General features: G+C 41.2%; 1 protein-coding gene across 1 annotated transcript in view; it reads left to right on the forward strand.

Annotated features, from left to right (window-relative positions):
* galnt16 (UDP-N-acetyl-alpha-D-galactosamine:polypeptide N-acetylgalactosaminyltransferase 16) overlaps positions 1-13,275 on the forward strand; it is a 35,592-nt gene extending 22,317 nt beyond the window's left edge. Inside the window, exons 7-15 of the mRNA XM_071909543.2 lie at positions 812-899; positions 1,362-1,446; positions 1,914-2,017; positions 5,418-5,544; positions 6,400-6,492; positions 7,264-7,347; positions 8,216-8,342; positions 9,521-9,637; positions 12,363-13,275. Coding sequence (XP_071765644.2) covers positions 812-899; positions 1,362-1,446; positions 1,914-2,017; positions 5,418-5,544; positions 6,400-6,492; positions 7,264-7,347; positions 8,216-8,342; positions 9,521-9,637; positions 12,363-12,506 — 969 coding nt within the window. The 3' untranslated portion in view covers positions 12,507-13,275. The remainder of the gene's footprint in view (positions 1-811; positions 900-1,361; positions 1,447-1,913; positions 2,018-5,417; positions 5,545-6,399; positions 6,493-7,263; positions 7,348-8,215; positions 8,343-9,520; positions 9,638-12,362) is intronic.
* The last annotated feature ends 2,266 nt before the right edge of the window (positions 13,276-15,541 follow it).

Here is a 15,541-nt window from a genome sequence, read left to right on the forward strand (position 1 = left end):
TATTCTCTTGACACACACACACACACACACACACACACACAGAGAGCAGCAGGGGTGGAGAGAGTACCAAAATATCTTACTCAAGTAGAAGTGCTTTTACTTGCCAAATGTTTTACTTGATTAGAAGTTAAATTACTGGTGTAAAATCTACTTAAGTAAAAGTATTTTCAATATAAAAGCCACAGCTACTTAAAAAAACAGACATTGTTACAAGATCTTTCCCATCCAATGCAAAAACAGCACAAGGACAGAGTTCAATATGTGATATTGTACGTCTAGACTATGTTGACTGATTTTTGAAATTCATTCCATTATTCGATCTATGATTAAAAAAAAAGTATGTTTCTTTTGCAAACCAATAATACTGTAGCTGGATGGATGTCAACTAAGCTGCTATATTGGATAAATTTGGGCATTTAATGTTACAGTTAACATTTCCTCCACATGCTTGTGCAGGTCTGTTGCAGATGTTTTTCACGATTAGCCAGTTTCTAATGCAATGCTGCAATGCAAACTACTAAATTTGTGCTCTGTAATAGATGCAATTTAAAATGTAGTAAAGTACAATACTTAAGTCAAAACATACTTTCAGATAATTAAAATGACTGATTTCAAAAAGGTAGAGGTAAAGGTAGTACACAAAAAAGCTACTCAATTACAGTAACATGAGTAATTGTAATTCATATCTTCCACCCTTAGAGCAGTAAAAGCACAGCGTGGGAATACTGTATGTGTGAATATAAAGCGCTCGCTCCAGTCTAAGACCTGGCTCAGTGACAGAGTGTCAATCTGTCGTCTCCCTCCCCTGCAGGACCATACGCGAGTGGTCAGCCCCATTATAGACGTCATCAGCCTGGACAACTTCGCCTACTTGGCTGCCTCGGCCGACTTGAGAGGAGGTCAGTGCACCAGCAACACACCACACACAACAATAACACATAACAGATTGCTGCTGCTGTCAAGGAAAACCCCTCTTTATGTTCACGCAGTCCTTTTTTAGGAGACTGCGTTTCATCATGATCCGAGGGCCTATCAAACCAATTCAAAACCTCATGATAAGAATTCAAAAATGGATGGAAGTCATTCTGAATATAAAGTTGTCTTTTCTACATGCCTGAAAAGGTGACTTTCAGTGAGTTATAATAAGATATTCAGTATGATTAATAGGCTCCATTATAAGGTGAACCCATGGATGTAAGTTACAGTAGTTTTGTTGATGTGCAGTTCAGCCAAGATCAGCAAGATGCTCACTGCCGTCCTCTGGGCTTCCTTGGACTGATATCCAGACCGTATAAAAGTACATTTAAGTGCTCAATCTGAATTTCTCTCTCCTTCTCTCTCTCTCTCTCTCTCCCTCGTAGGGTTTGACTGGAGTCTGCACTTCAAATGGGAGCAGATTCCTATCGAGCAGAAAATGGCAAGGAGCGACCCCACGCAGCCAATCAGGTACGTCTAATTCATCTTCCTCTTTGATGTTAGGACCCACACTAGCTCTGTGATGATTCCAATGATGATGCGTATATTATTTATATCTTTGAAATGTTATGTATTATAGATATGCATTAATTTATCACTGTACACATTATAACAAGGAAGCAAAAACATAGTGTAGTACATACAAAACATAATACATGCATGTCTAAATACAAAATACACCTAATTACACCACACATTTGTACCAACACTTCAGAGATTACTAGACTACAAATAGCGGGATTCAAAAAGGTTCAGTTATGCTCACTCCAAATTGGGTCATTGCTTATGTTGCATTCCTTACTATTGCTCATAATGTTGCAACGTAGGAGTTTAAGCTTATTCTTATACACTGTTGCAGTCATTGCAATTCGCCCCTGGATAAGAGTGTGAGTTACATGCAGAAACTGTGAACGACTCCTCTGCTGTCTGGTCTGCAGGACTCCGGTCATCGCTGGCGGGATCTTCGTCATGGACAAGAGCTGGTTCAACCACCTGGGCCAGTATGACACCCACATGGACATCTGGGGAGGGGAGAACTTCGGTGAGCTTTCTTTAGATAGAAACAAACATTTTTATTGGCGTTCCTCTTCGGTCGTAAGTTCAATTCCCGCGGCAGCCGATGTGTTCATCCCTCTCAAAATGTCCTGAAGCAAGATACAGAATCAATACACCATGCAGGCTGCACTCTGACCCCTCTGGCAAAGTTCTTACATGGACTTTAAGACTTTATTATAATCTAGTTTTTTAATCTATTATAGACTATAAGACTTTATTCATCGCTGTGGGGAAATTTGAGTGCAATGTGATACATTTATGCAAAGAAATACATTCCTAATTCCACTGTGTGTAATATGCCGATTGAAACGCTCTTAAAAGACCAGATAAAAAGCATTTCATTTCATATTCTTAGACTTCGGTGCTTGCTAATAAACTTGAAATTTGAATTTTGAATCTTAAAGTTCCCCAGAGGAGGTAAGAAGACGAGAACAAGTAGAAGAAGGGAGTAAATAAATAAAGAGAGTTCTGTGTTCACCGTGACGAATATCAGTTTTTGAACACAAATAATTTATCTGTAAAAAGTACGTTTATTCAGGAATGAAGAAAAGAATGCTTATTTTCTCACTGACTGCCATGTGTAACCCTTCCATCAACGGCTCGTATTATGTATACTGTTGTTCTTACAGTACTACACCAATATGCATTTGGTGAAAACGATGAAAGAGACATTCCAGTGAAATAAACATGTCTAGGAGAAATTATGATCCTCTCAAAAGTGCATAGAAGGCCTAGATTTACCTTTATAATATATATTAAATCAACCTGGACAATCTAGATGGATAAATGTTTAGAAACATGTAAAGACACACAATTAGAGAATGAGTCAAATAACTCTCCACCAGTATATCACTTTTCATTTGGATGTGTATTGAAGGAATATGCAAGGAATAAATCAGGCAGGTTGCACATACACATCCAGTGTTTCCCCTTCTTTCAATACAAAACATTTCAAAATAGATTTTACGGAATTAGGCCTGTTCACTTAAACCTGGGTGCACCCTTAATAGTCTTATTGCAAGCTTGCAGAAGTTTGTTGGCGCGCAAAATCGTTGGAGCTCAAAAAAACAAGATGGACGGAGAGGCGAAACTGTCCTTGTCTACTGAAACAGCTTACTCACAGTACATGAAGCACTTCCCTGTTGCTGATAAAATCCAAGACTGTTGCAGAAAACACACCGGAATCCCACACCGCAAGGAAATGTCCACCGGACAATCCACAGTTCACTCCCGAATCCGCTGCACGTTGTCCTCATGACAACTCTTCATCAGAAGAACTTGTTATCAACACGACATGCTGACTTCTCTTGAACTCTGTAGTCAATCTCACAACCAAGCAACGAGTAACTACTGTTTTCATCGACTAAATAATGTAATAACTTCATTAACTAAACATTGTAAAATAAAAAACGACAGCTCTCCGACATTTCCTCTCTCTGCATTTCTCCCTTCTCCAACTTTCTCAAAATAATGAGTTAGTATCTCAAAATAATGAGAAACTTTCTCAAAATAATGAGTTAGTATCTCAAAATAATGAGTTAGTATCTCAAAATAATGAGACACTTTCTCAAAATAATGAGAAACTTTCTCAAAATAATGAGTTAGTATCTCAAAATAATGAGTTAGTATCTCAAAATAATGAGACACTTTCTCAAAATAATGAGAAACTTTCTCAAAATAATGAGAAACTTTCTCAAAATAATGAGTTAGTATCTTTGAGATACTAACTCATTATTTTGAGATACTAAGTCATTATTTTGAGATACTAAGTCATTATTTTGAGAAAGTTTCTCATTATAATGACTTACAGGATCTTTTTTTTTTCATCACACTGGCAATTGGAAATGGGCTTCCATAGAGAAGACCTAAATTCCAAGTAATAGAAATTACCAGAGTAATGTAGGAACTCAACACTTTGTTTAGAATGTTCACAAACCTTAAAATGTACTGTGCAGAGAAAATAAGAAAATACCTAATGCATTACATTACATTATATAAAATGGTTAACATGTACTGATGACAGTAATAAATGTATGATACATTTCACTGCATTAAACCCAAATACTCACAGCAAAAGGCTGTAATGTAAAAAAACAAAAAACAATAGATGGTTATAAAACCAGGGTATTACACATGTATTGTGGAAAAGACAGAATGCAAGGGTATAAATCTCATCTCAACACATAAATAACGATATCAAATTTCATTTCAAATAAGAAAAAGAAGAACGTCTTCTTTTTCTATGACAGTGACGATATCCTTTAGCCCTGTTTTGGCTCGCCTGCCTCTGGACGACTGCAGATGCTGTCAGATGCTGCGTTGGTCCAGCAGCTCGCTCTCTGATGATTTGCCACATGTGTCCTTGGAATCCGCAAGCCAGCCGAGCGTTAAATTATTCGCTACAACTGCTTTCATACTGCGGATTAACAGCGTATAGACATCTGGTGCATAAAACAGTGTAGCAGGTGAACATGGCCAGTGCAATATTGAGATGATACAGATCAGACTGAGAGAGAGAGGGGGGTGGGGTGGGGAGAATAGATAGATAGATAGATAGATAGATAGATAGATAGATAGATAGATAGATAGATAGAGAGAGACCAGAGCATATCAACCAAAATAGGCAATAAACCCTGTCCATGTCTTTCCAAATTTAAAATGAATGCTAAGGAGTTTCTTAACCCCTTGCACCCTCAGTGTAGCTTAAAAGTTAGAAAAAAACATTGTTTTCCATACAGTATGACAATGTCACATACATATTCTGTATCTGCTCATTCCAATGCATCATTGAAGCTAAAGCACACCTATACTGAGTGAAATATTCAAACACAAGACGCAGTTTTTTTATTGCTGCACAATTACATCAAATCAAAAAAATCGACATATGTTGTGCATCATTTTATACACATTTCCCCGTAATTCAGAATGACATATTTGGTATCTTTGTAAACTTTGGGATCTTGACTAGAATTGAAAATAAAGTTCTGTGGGTTTAAACAAAGTTTGAGCAAAGTTTGTAACGACTGACCCACCGGCGGGACCGGCAGGGTGGAAGGATCAGCACAGATGTAGATCTATCTGCAGTATGAGCTGTATGCTCTACCCTTCAACATCCATTTGACTAATCAAAGCTCAGACGTTTGAGGATTTTTACATGTTATACACGAGTAATACCTTAAAGGAAATAAATGCAGGTGGACCAGGCGGAGAGAAACGTATCTTTTGAAAATTTTTAGATAGGTGGGAAAAAGTCGAGTCAACATCCAGTAGTGGCCGAAGACGGAGACGAGTCTGAATCAAAATAGACATGAGACGTCAGAAACATGTTCTGGAGACTAGAGTCCTGCGTACCCTGTCTGATGAGCTCTTATAATGTCGCCCTGCAGAGCTTTCTTTCCGGGTGTGGATGTGCGGAGGAAGCCTGGAGATTCTGCCCTGCAGCCGCGTGGGTCACGTCTTCAGGAAGCGGCACCCCTACGACTTCCCAGAGGGCAACGCTCTCACCTACATCAAGTGAGTGGGCTGAGACCAGGCATCTGTCTGCTGCACTGTATCCATTACACAAGTGTTTTAATCTTGTACCGAGCCCTAAATCTTATCGTATTCATTTTCTCACCCCGTTGATTCAATATAATTCAGCTGGTTTCAAGACGTTTCTACAGACAAAGTGACCATTGAGTGAAGTTATATGCTTTTTTTTTCATTTCACTGCCACACTGTGGTGAGATAACTGCTTGATTTAAAATTTGAGGGACTTCATTGCCCAGAAATCATTAAATGTGACGTCAGTAAACTACGCACTCCTACATGTCTTCTTCGTAGTGTCTGGTAGGGCTGGAGATGGTGAGAAAGATCTTTTCTGGACAGAGCGCTCGCTTGCAGCTGTTTTTTTGTGTTTCAGTTTTACAATTCGATTTGTCACTTCCTCTGCAAGGAGAAGATTTCCCGCTAGTGTACACACCCGACACCAGAGCTTTATCTACAGCAGCATCTCAATTAGTGGGGAAGGGATGCTCTTCTCTGTTGCAGCCCCAATTTGTGATTTTTAAGCCTGTTAATACAACTGTAAGCCTCGTGCAGCTTTAAGACTTCTATCTAGTTAACTCTTGAAACGAGCTGAATTGTATTGAAACAAGTGACATTATCTCACCCTATCGGCCCAAAATTGTATTCGATGCAAAGAAAACTAGGATTTTAAGACTCAGTGCAAGATGAAATGTCTGAGATGGTTTTTTTTTTGCAGTGTGGAGCTGATGTCTCCGGGCTCCGGTCTGCAGCACTGTGTCATTACAGCTGATGCTGACTGTAGGAATGCTTGCAGCACTGTCATTACCGTGTCTGACAGGTGTTGTGTCTGTGTCTGTGCAGGAACACGCGGCGGGCTGCGGAGGTCTGGATGGACGAGTATAAACAGTACTACTACTCTGCAAGGCCCTCAGCCCAGGGCAAGGCCTTCGGCAGGTTAGTCCACAATACGGTCCCCTCTCTCTCAGACAGTAGACTAGATACAGGGTTAGGTTAGGTTACATTATAGATTATAGATTTATTGACTTTTCTCTTTTCCATGTCTCGCTTCACTTTCTTACCCTATGTTTAAAACAATAGCACATAACGCATTATATACATGTTATGTATCGTTTCAGTCAAGCAATCTGATGAAAGACACGTTCCAACCCTGCTGGTAATTCCCATAACACATGGCTAGCAATGTTTTATTGGTTGCCATACCAACTGCTGTTTTCTCTTCTTATGTACGCTACACTGAAGAACATTTTCATTCTGTGCACATGCATTGGTAACCAAGATGTCTGTGATTGTGGATTATGACAAAATGCCTTCTCTGCTATTAACAGAATGAGATTAGAGAGTTATTGCTGGTTCAACATTATTAATATGCTCCCCATTAGTTGAGCCTGTAGTTGCAGCTAAGTTCTCTTTGCCCACATCAGCAAGATGCTGACTGCTGTCCTCTGGGCTTCCTTCAGGCTGACTTCTAGTTTACTGTGTGGAAGTAAATCTCTCTATTTAGTGTCTGGCTCTCTCTCTCTCCCCCTCTCTCATACGCTCTCTTGCTCTCTCTCTCTCTCTATCTATCCCTCCTTTTCCCTCCATTTCTCGCTACTTAATCTCCCTATCTCTGTCTCGTTCTTTCTCTTTCTCTTTCTCGTTTTCTCTCCCTCTCTCTCCCTCTCTCTCTCTCTCTCTCCACCCGCATATGTTTTCCTTATGTAGCATTGCAGACCGTTTGACGCTGCGACGGAAGCTGAACTGCAAGCCTTTCCGTTGGTACATGGAGAACGTTTACCCTGAGCTGAGGTACGATGTTCAAACTAAACAGCAATCACTGTCATGCTGCATCTCCAACCAGACTGATTCATACTGTCTTAAGGAAGCTTGTTGCAGAAGCTTGAAGTATAGATACATGCAGGACATCCAGGGACTTGTGGGGTATAGCTAACCGGCCGATTGGCATTATGAAGTTTTTAATGCTTACTATTTTGCCGTCTGTGGACAGCGAAGACAGCAAAAGTTGACTTCACTAACATCATGACAGGCTAACAAAGATAGAAAATAGATAATTTTGTTCACCAATGATCTAAACCAGTGACTTGTGAACCTTTATAACGAAGCACTACTCCTGACCCCCATCACAGTCTGCAGAGTGGTGAACAGTTCAGCCAAAGAATGATTTTCAGTTTTCAGGTCCTTTCATTTGATTAATTATCAGAGGAGGCCTGGAGGCTGAAAACTATTCAGCATTTCACAAGAAAAAAGCAAAAATTCAACAAAAATCATAAAAAAAATAGACATGATAATAAATCTGTGTAGTAGAAATATGTTTTTTTTCCTATCCCATAAATCATTTCGCAACCCCCCAAAATGATCTCGCAACCCCCAGGGGGGTCCTGACCCCCGGGTTGAGAACCACTAATCTAAACATGTGATTTGGATGCTTGTTTCACAAACTAAGCCCCGCCTCTCTGGGTGAAACTGTAATATGGCCTCCAATTAACTGAAGGCACAGTTTTCTAAATATGCGTCGTGGCTGTTGTAAGGTGTGTGTTACCTTACCGCGTTACCTAGCAGCGCAACTCAATTACTCGATAGAGCAACCAGTCGATTCAGTCCATCTGTTCTTTATTGTTGTAACAACCTGTTTCCTCTCTGTCAATGGCTCCCCCAGGATCCCGGAGCAGGAGGCGGTGTCCAGTGTGCTGAAACAAGGCGGGTTGTGTCTGGAGACCCATGGGACGGACAGCCTGGGCCTGGTGGAGTGCAGGGGCGCCGGAGCCAACAGGCCGCAGTCGCAGGTCAGGACCATACCACTAGGGGGGAGACTGTAGGAACGCACTCAGAGTCAGAATTACTTCCAGCAAATGCAGTAAATGTATAGGAATTTGTCCTGATGACACTGGTATACATGATGCAGGGACAATGGCTCACACAAAGGTGGTGATGTGAATGTCAAACCTGTGAACGCTTACATGGTTCTTTGTTTGCTGAGAAAATGTAATGACCCTCCTTCTCTCCCATGAATTCATTTGGGTGTTGGTTGCAGAGTTTAAAATACTTCTGGGAGATATGATATTTTCAATCCGGCGGCGGTGACATGTTAATCCCAGGATTCTTCAGTCTTTGACCCAAATGAGAATTTTATTTCTCACGCTGGGTTGCAGAGCTAATAAACACATGTTACTACTCATCACATAAGGACCCATGGCCCATATTGAATGCCAAACCACAGTTTAAGAAACATTGCATTAGTCAGTGGTGCCATTTTACCACCATATTAAATAGGGTGGTAACTAGGCTGGATAATACAATGCTTAGTCAGTGGTATGTTTGTAGCCTGTAACTGTGGTTGAGATGAAGGAAGGCAAGCGATAGAAAGATATTAAAGTCTCCAACATGGATAATGAGCTCCGGATCTACGTGGTTCAAACTAATGAACTGCTTGGCCCAGCTGCTCTCTTTCTAGGAAGTAAACCTAGCCGCGCTTTTGATTTAAAACGACATCTCTGCAAATAGTTTGGACAGAATCATAGTGGTTTGGAATGTAGATATTGTAGAAATGTGTAATCCAATAAAAGTATAATGTCCCGCACACAGCTGTAACTTTTTGAGGTACTGGCATGAAGCCGGGAACCAGTCTGTCTATAAAAAAAACTGCTGGATCGCTGCACATTTAATCCTTCATAGTAAAAAGGATAAGCAAACCTGAAAAGCCGCTGTGTTAAATGCCATCTTTGCTCCCGCATTTTTATGTACAATATGAAAAATAAATGACAAAAGATGAAAAATTTAAACAAGTGGATAAGTGATTAAGTGTAGCAAACCTACAATTTCACAAAACTTCTTTTGACAATCAGATGACCTGATCTGGTTTCCTCCGTGTTTTTGAACAAACTTAATTAGGTTTTCCACACCCTAGATGACAGCAGTGATAAAGGCACTTATAATTATCGATGCGTTCTCCTGTTTTTTGCAGAGATGGGAACTAGTGGAGCCGTTGATCCGGCAGCAGGACCTCTGCCTGGCCATCACAGCCTTCACAGCAGGGTCAAAGGTCAAGATGGAGCCCTGCAGTGCGAAAGAGCCCAGACAGGTAAGAGTGTCCTGAAAAAAAAAGCCTTGTATTTTCACAAAATTCCTCTGCTCCCAAGTTTACAAAACAGACTAATTTCAATATTGACGCTCACTGACCTTTGATATTGACATTTTGAAAGACTTTTCAAGGCTTAGATTAAGAGTTCTATTCCAAAATGCTTTATTTCCATGTTGAAAAAAACATTCAGTTCAATGCTCTCATATATAGAGGAGTCGGTCTGTAAAATTGTTATAATTTTGTCAACCAAAGGTTAGCCTGCTAGCCTTTAAAAAGTAGATAAAGACAGCAAAAAGATGTCTGCGCGCTAAAAGTAGTCTTTGAATAGATTTACTCCAGGTGCGTTGGTTCCAAAAACAGATAAGGGTGAAGTCACAGAAACTCGCACACTAATCAAAAGTGGAAAAAACAAGACGCCGACTGTCTTTTTCGCATGGGATTTTTCGCAAGGATAAAACGAAAAAGAGGCCAACTGATGCGAAAAAGACAGTTGGCCTCTTCTTCTTTCATTTTATCCTTTAAAAAGTACCATATTTTCTTCTAATCTTGCGCTATCACTCATTTTAAGGGTAAGTGTCAGTTTGTCCAAATGGCTCTCGTTCTCATTCTGGAATGAAAGCGGCCATTTGTCCTTCACGTGCCACTCACGGTATCAGAGTGAGACATGAGCAGTGAGGAGGTGAGAGATGCTTCCAGGACAGACGATGAGCAGCCCGCCTGCTGATGACACCGGGGGGGGGGGGCGGAGAGACTCGCCGAGCCTCGTTGTGCTGACGCAGCTCTCGCCAAAGGAAGAAGGGTTGATTTTATAGACCCAGTAAAACAAGCGCTCCCATAACTTCGGACCCCACCCTGTTCCTTCCTCATGCTCTCCTTTGTGAATGTTGAACACTCTCGTCCCCGCTGGACCCGCGCTGGCTCCGCGGTTGATTTATGGCATTGAAGAGGGGAGTTTTAACTCAAACCATGTGCGTGAGTGCGTGGGACTCCTGCCAGCCCACCCTCTCATCTCTCCGCAGGCCCATCTCAGTCCTTTGAGAGTTGTTTGGGAGTCTGCCCATCAACAAGCAATCTATTTTGCTGTGGGAGACATTTGGCCTTGAGCGTTGAATCCACCAGGGAGAAAAATTAGCTTGTTTTTTTGACCTTCCTCTCTAAATGAAGAGTAGTAATATCACATTTAACCCTTTGAGCAGCGACTGATTGGTGGTACCTGTTGTAAAAGTTTGGATTTCATTAGTCTGGGTTTCAATGGAGAGTTTTAGTGTCCCATGATGGTCTAAATGCTGTTTCAGAGGCTTAAAAATAGTCAAATTTATTGGTATTGAAAATCGGCACAAAATATCAGCTCTCAGCAGCTTCAATAAAAAAATATTGGTAACTATATGGGCCTTCAAAAACCATATCGTTCAAACATTATGTAAGCTATTAGGCATTAGAGTGTGGTTTATGTTGCACAAAACACAAACAAAAATCACTGTCACTAAATTCTGTACGTTGTGAACTTTTGCACTCTGATACAACACTTCCTCCTTCTCTCACTCTCTCTGTCACAAGCATACACACACTTTAAGGCACACACACACCCACATATGCACACACACAACCTTTCCCCCCTCCAGGAGATTAAGATTAACCCCTCATTCACCTCTACACTTTGATAAGCCTCCGTCTGGCTCCAGGAGGCTCTGCTTGCCGCTCTGACGCTCTGTTGTTGCTTTAAGTTCTGCTCTAACTATTTAATCATCGAGCTAATAAACCGAAGCGTTTATACCTAGTGATTTATAGACGGCCTGTTTATAGGGAACACAGTTTCTGCTTGCTCTCTTTACTTCGGTCTCAAGTTTCTTGTAGAACTTGCTCTTGCACTCATATCCGTGCCTGGGCCCTTGGGAGTATCCATTAAAAAGATTATTAGATTTATGTGGCATCAAAGGAGTCGAGTTTCCTCGTTACTTATTGGAAACTAAGGTACACAAAGTAGTTATTTTATGTCTTGGTAAGCAAGAAGTAATTACAGTTTCTCTGGCTCAGAATTGCCTGTGTAGTGTGTGACCAGGCGGTGATTTGAGGAGAGGATAAAGGAGTGTGGCGTTGACAAATGATTCAATGTTTTTTACCACCCTACCATGTGATTTTTAACCTTTATTTATCCAGGAAGGGTTTTCGGAGCACAGTTGCTCATTTTCAGCGACGCCCTGCATCATTTTCATACAGTTATACTGTATTGCTCATTCACTTTCTCCACCCAGATTTTCCCAGCTGGTCTGAGGATTTGAACTTGTGACCTTCTGCTGACAAGCCTGCTTCTCTAACCTGTAGGCTACAGTCTAATGTATCTGTACAATGTTACTGAACCCAATACGATATAACAACTAGGATACAGACAAAGCAAAAATTCAGTTTTATCAGCAAAAACAAATTGTTTCTTTTTTCTTTTGTGAGGCAGCAGGCTGCCATTCACTGCAGCTGGCTGTACTACGATTTTTCCACTCTAAATACAGCAAGTCAATCATTCATGTGATTACTGTAATCCAGGTCTGACTCAGTCCATTACTCACCACTAACTTGAGCCTCCTGCGCCGATGCACATCGTTTATGAGGGAGAAATAATACAAACCAGACGATGTGCGAGCGCTTTTCTGCCGTCTGTAAAACTAGAAAGAGATGAACTCGTGTTCTGACCTCCTTCCTCTTGCTCTCTGTCCACCAATTCCACTTGCAGAAATGGAAGCCAAAAGGCACGGCGCTGCAGCACATGGTCAGCGGCCTCTGCCTGGACAGCCAGCCCCCCGCAGGCCCTCCGGCCATCACTCAGTGTCGCCCCCAGATGGCCAGCCAGTCCTGGGAGCCGCAGCTAATCACCTGAACCAGAGCAGATGGGGCGAGGGAGAGGGAGAGGGAGAGGGAGAGGGAGAGGGAGAGGGAGGAGAGCAGATCCTGGCCCCGGCCTGCAGAAGACATCTGCACACTGTCTGTCGCCTCGCGGAGGGATGAAAGGCGTGAGGCTGAGAACTGTATTTTTGTGATGTCTACTGCAAGCTCCTGTCGGATGTCTGGGTGACCAGAGCGTCAATCGAAACATTTGAAGGCCTTGTTGAGCGAAACATCGGAGGTCTTACCTTTTCTGTACAGCGCTTCGTCCTTTAAGGATGCTGCGATTCTTCTAGGTAATCTAAGCTTTTCACTGAAAACTGTTGCACATTTCACTTTTTATTTTCTGTATCTATCCTGGTCAACAAATTGCTTAAAATTGGACTGGTGAGGATTGCCTCGAAACAAATGAGTGCATATTGTACTGTAGCAAATGTGTTGAGGTGCACCTAACCTACTCTGCCTCAAAGTCACTGCTTGTCTTTTTGCCTAGTCTTAGGTTGGGGCATGTCTGATGACTGTGGACCAGGGCAGCTTTATGTATAGCCAACCGAGATCTGAGCTTTTTTAAAAATGCTGAATAGCAGTCTTGAAAGTACCATGCAAAGCATTGTCAGGAACATTATTTATTGTTTTGCATGGTCAGACCCAAAGATTGTTTTTTTTTTTTTCTGTCTCTTCAAGATTTTATGTAAATATTTGAAGCAGATAACAGCTTGGATTTTGTGTAAAGTACCCTATATGTTGTTTGAAAAATAAAATGTGCTAACAAAGAAATTGTGTCTGTAATTATTGGTTTGTATACTAAGTTGTAAAATGATGCCGTTTGCTCTTGAAGCTGATTTTGATGCACAATAATATTGCAAAGAGGAGTACATATCCCATGTACAATATCATGTGTCTTGCTGTTTTTGATGCCTTTGGTGTTTGTGTCTATATACAGTACATGTGTATTGTTTATGCTCTTGAAACTATGTGAGTCTTTGTAATTGTGTATGTGGAGCAGGGCGCTGCTGGAAAACAGCATCCATGCTCAGCCAAGCTGCCCTGGGTAAATAAAGGTTCAATAAAATAAAAGAAATAAAACATGTGAGGCTGCAATAACAGTAGTTTCACACTGTAAACTACAAAAATGCTTTAGGTATAATAGTGTCACCTTTGCTTGCTGAAACTTGTTTACCATTGAAACTGCCTAGAAATGAAGCTTACTCTACTGCTGTGCTCATTCTAAGTCACTATAGATATGAGTGCCAAGTAAATGTCAAACATATAGGTGTAAACAGATTTCCTTGTCATATATATATCCAGTAACCGGTTAGGATCCACCTCCAGTGACCTATTCAACAATTTGAGACATTATAAAGAGGCCATGCAAGTAAAACATTGGTTTTACAGGGAAAAGTGTGAGTAAGCTAATTCCAATTCATTGAAACAAAAGCCCCACCCACCCATACACCCACTCACCCCACCTTGTTTCACCTGAAGCTGATCTTGATTTGGATTGTGACTGGCTAAGAGATCATCATACATCACTTTTAGAGATGAACCACATTTGGGTGAAGCAATTGACTCAGTGTAGGTGGGATTTCATTTAAGAAACTGACAACAAATGTCTCCACTGGAAATGACCACTAGATGGAGCAACCATGTAATATTTTAAAAAAATGCACCGCAGATTTTTATCTACTACACTGTACCTTATGAAGAAAAGCCATGCATGCCAAATGAGCTACTGCAAGGAGCTATAAGAGCTTATTGAACACCTTGAAAGTATATTACATTACTGCAACTTACACATAGTGACCACAAGGGGGCAGAATAACCTCAGAGATCCAGCAGTGTTTTATGACTATTGCTTGACCTTGACGGGTCGATGGATGAAAGCTTGTTGTAAAAAAAAATATATATATAAGTAATAAAGTAAATTGGGTTTAAGATAAGGAATGTGAGGGAAATAAAAAATGAAAGAGAGAAGGAGAGAGAAAGAGAAAGAGAGAGAGACCCTATGTGTGTATATGTGAGAGAGAGATTGTCTTGCCGCTCATACAGAGTGCATAGGCAGATAAAGACATGACATTCATAACAGGCTTGACAACTCTGTCAAACAAGCTTTTTTTTTTTTCCTCACTTCCTTGATTTTGCAATCTTCAAAGCCACAAAACACACTAGTCTGCAGCTCAGTAGGGTTTCGGCCCTAACCATAGCTATGTGAGGAATGCTGGCTAATACTGATAAACTACTGGCCTTGTGGAGGGGCCCAGGTTTCATCATCAGGAGAGGATGGAGTGGAGGCGGGCATGGCAAAAGCTGAATGATGATCTCTTTGCTTCAAAATGCCCAGACAATATGAGTTCAGCAGCGTGAAAACCCAGATGTTCTCAGCCACAGGAACTAGATAAACTACTGAGTCACGCTCTGGGAGAAAACCTCATTAAAACATATTCCAAATTTTGTCCCAGAAGAAACATGCCAACATTTCAAGTCCTGACAAATAGCGTAAGAAACAGAGAGGGTACATGGGAGGTATTACTGTAAGAATGCTGTGTTTTCCAGATGGACTTTGAATCTATGTGGTTTCAAAAGTCCCTTCACTGACAAGGCTGTATGTTAACCAGATGGAGGATATTTAATGAGGAATGTGTCAACTCACTGACAGCTGCTGGACTTCTGCTTGCTGTCTGGTCTCTGCCCCTTCCATTTCCTGATTTGTCCACCTGTCCACTCCACACACACATTGCAAGGGATTACATGATATTCTGTGTAGTCTGGTATCAAATACAGACAAGAGTCCAGTCCAACTGCTGAGAATAACCCCCTTGACGTGATTAGTATGCGGATAACAGGTGCTGGAATGCTTACTACATTAAATATTTTGTAAGAAATGCACTGACAGTCATCTTCATTCCAGAGCACACTATCATCAATCGATCACCTTGAATCTGCCCGCATCCTCCAATGAGCGCGCGCAGGGGCGGTCCGTTGCTAAGGGGGAAGTTTGGTTGAGTCTCCGAGTAGCAGCCATTCAGCAGC

This window comes from Centroberyx gerrardi, chromosome 17, assembly GCF_048128805.1.
Source record: "Centroberyx gerrardi isolate f3 chromosome 17, fCenGer3.hap1.cur.20231027, whole genome shotgun sequence".
Classification (NCBI taxonomy): Eukaryota; Metazoa; Chordata; class Actinopteri; order Beryciformes; family Berycidae; genus Centroberyx; species Centroberyx gerrardi.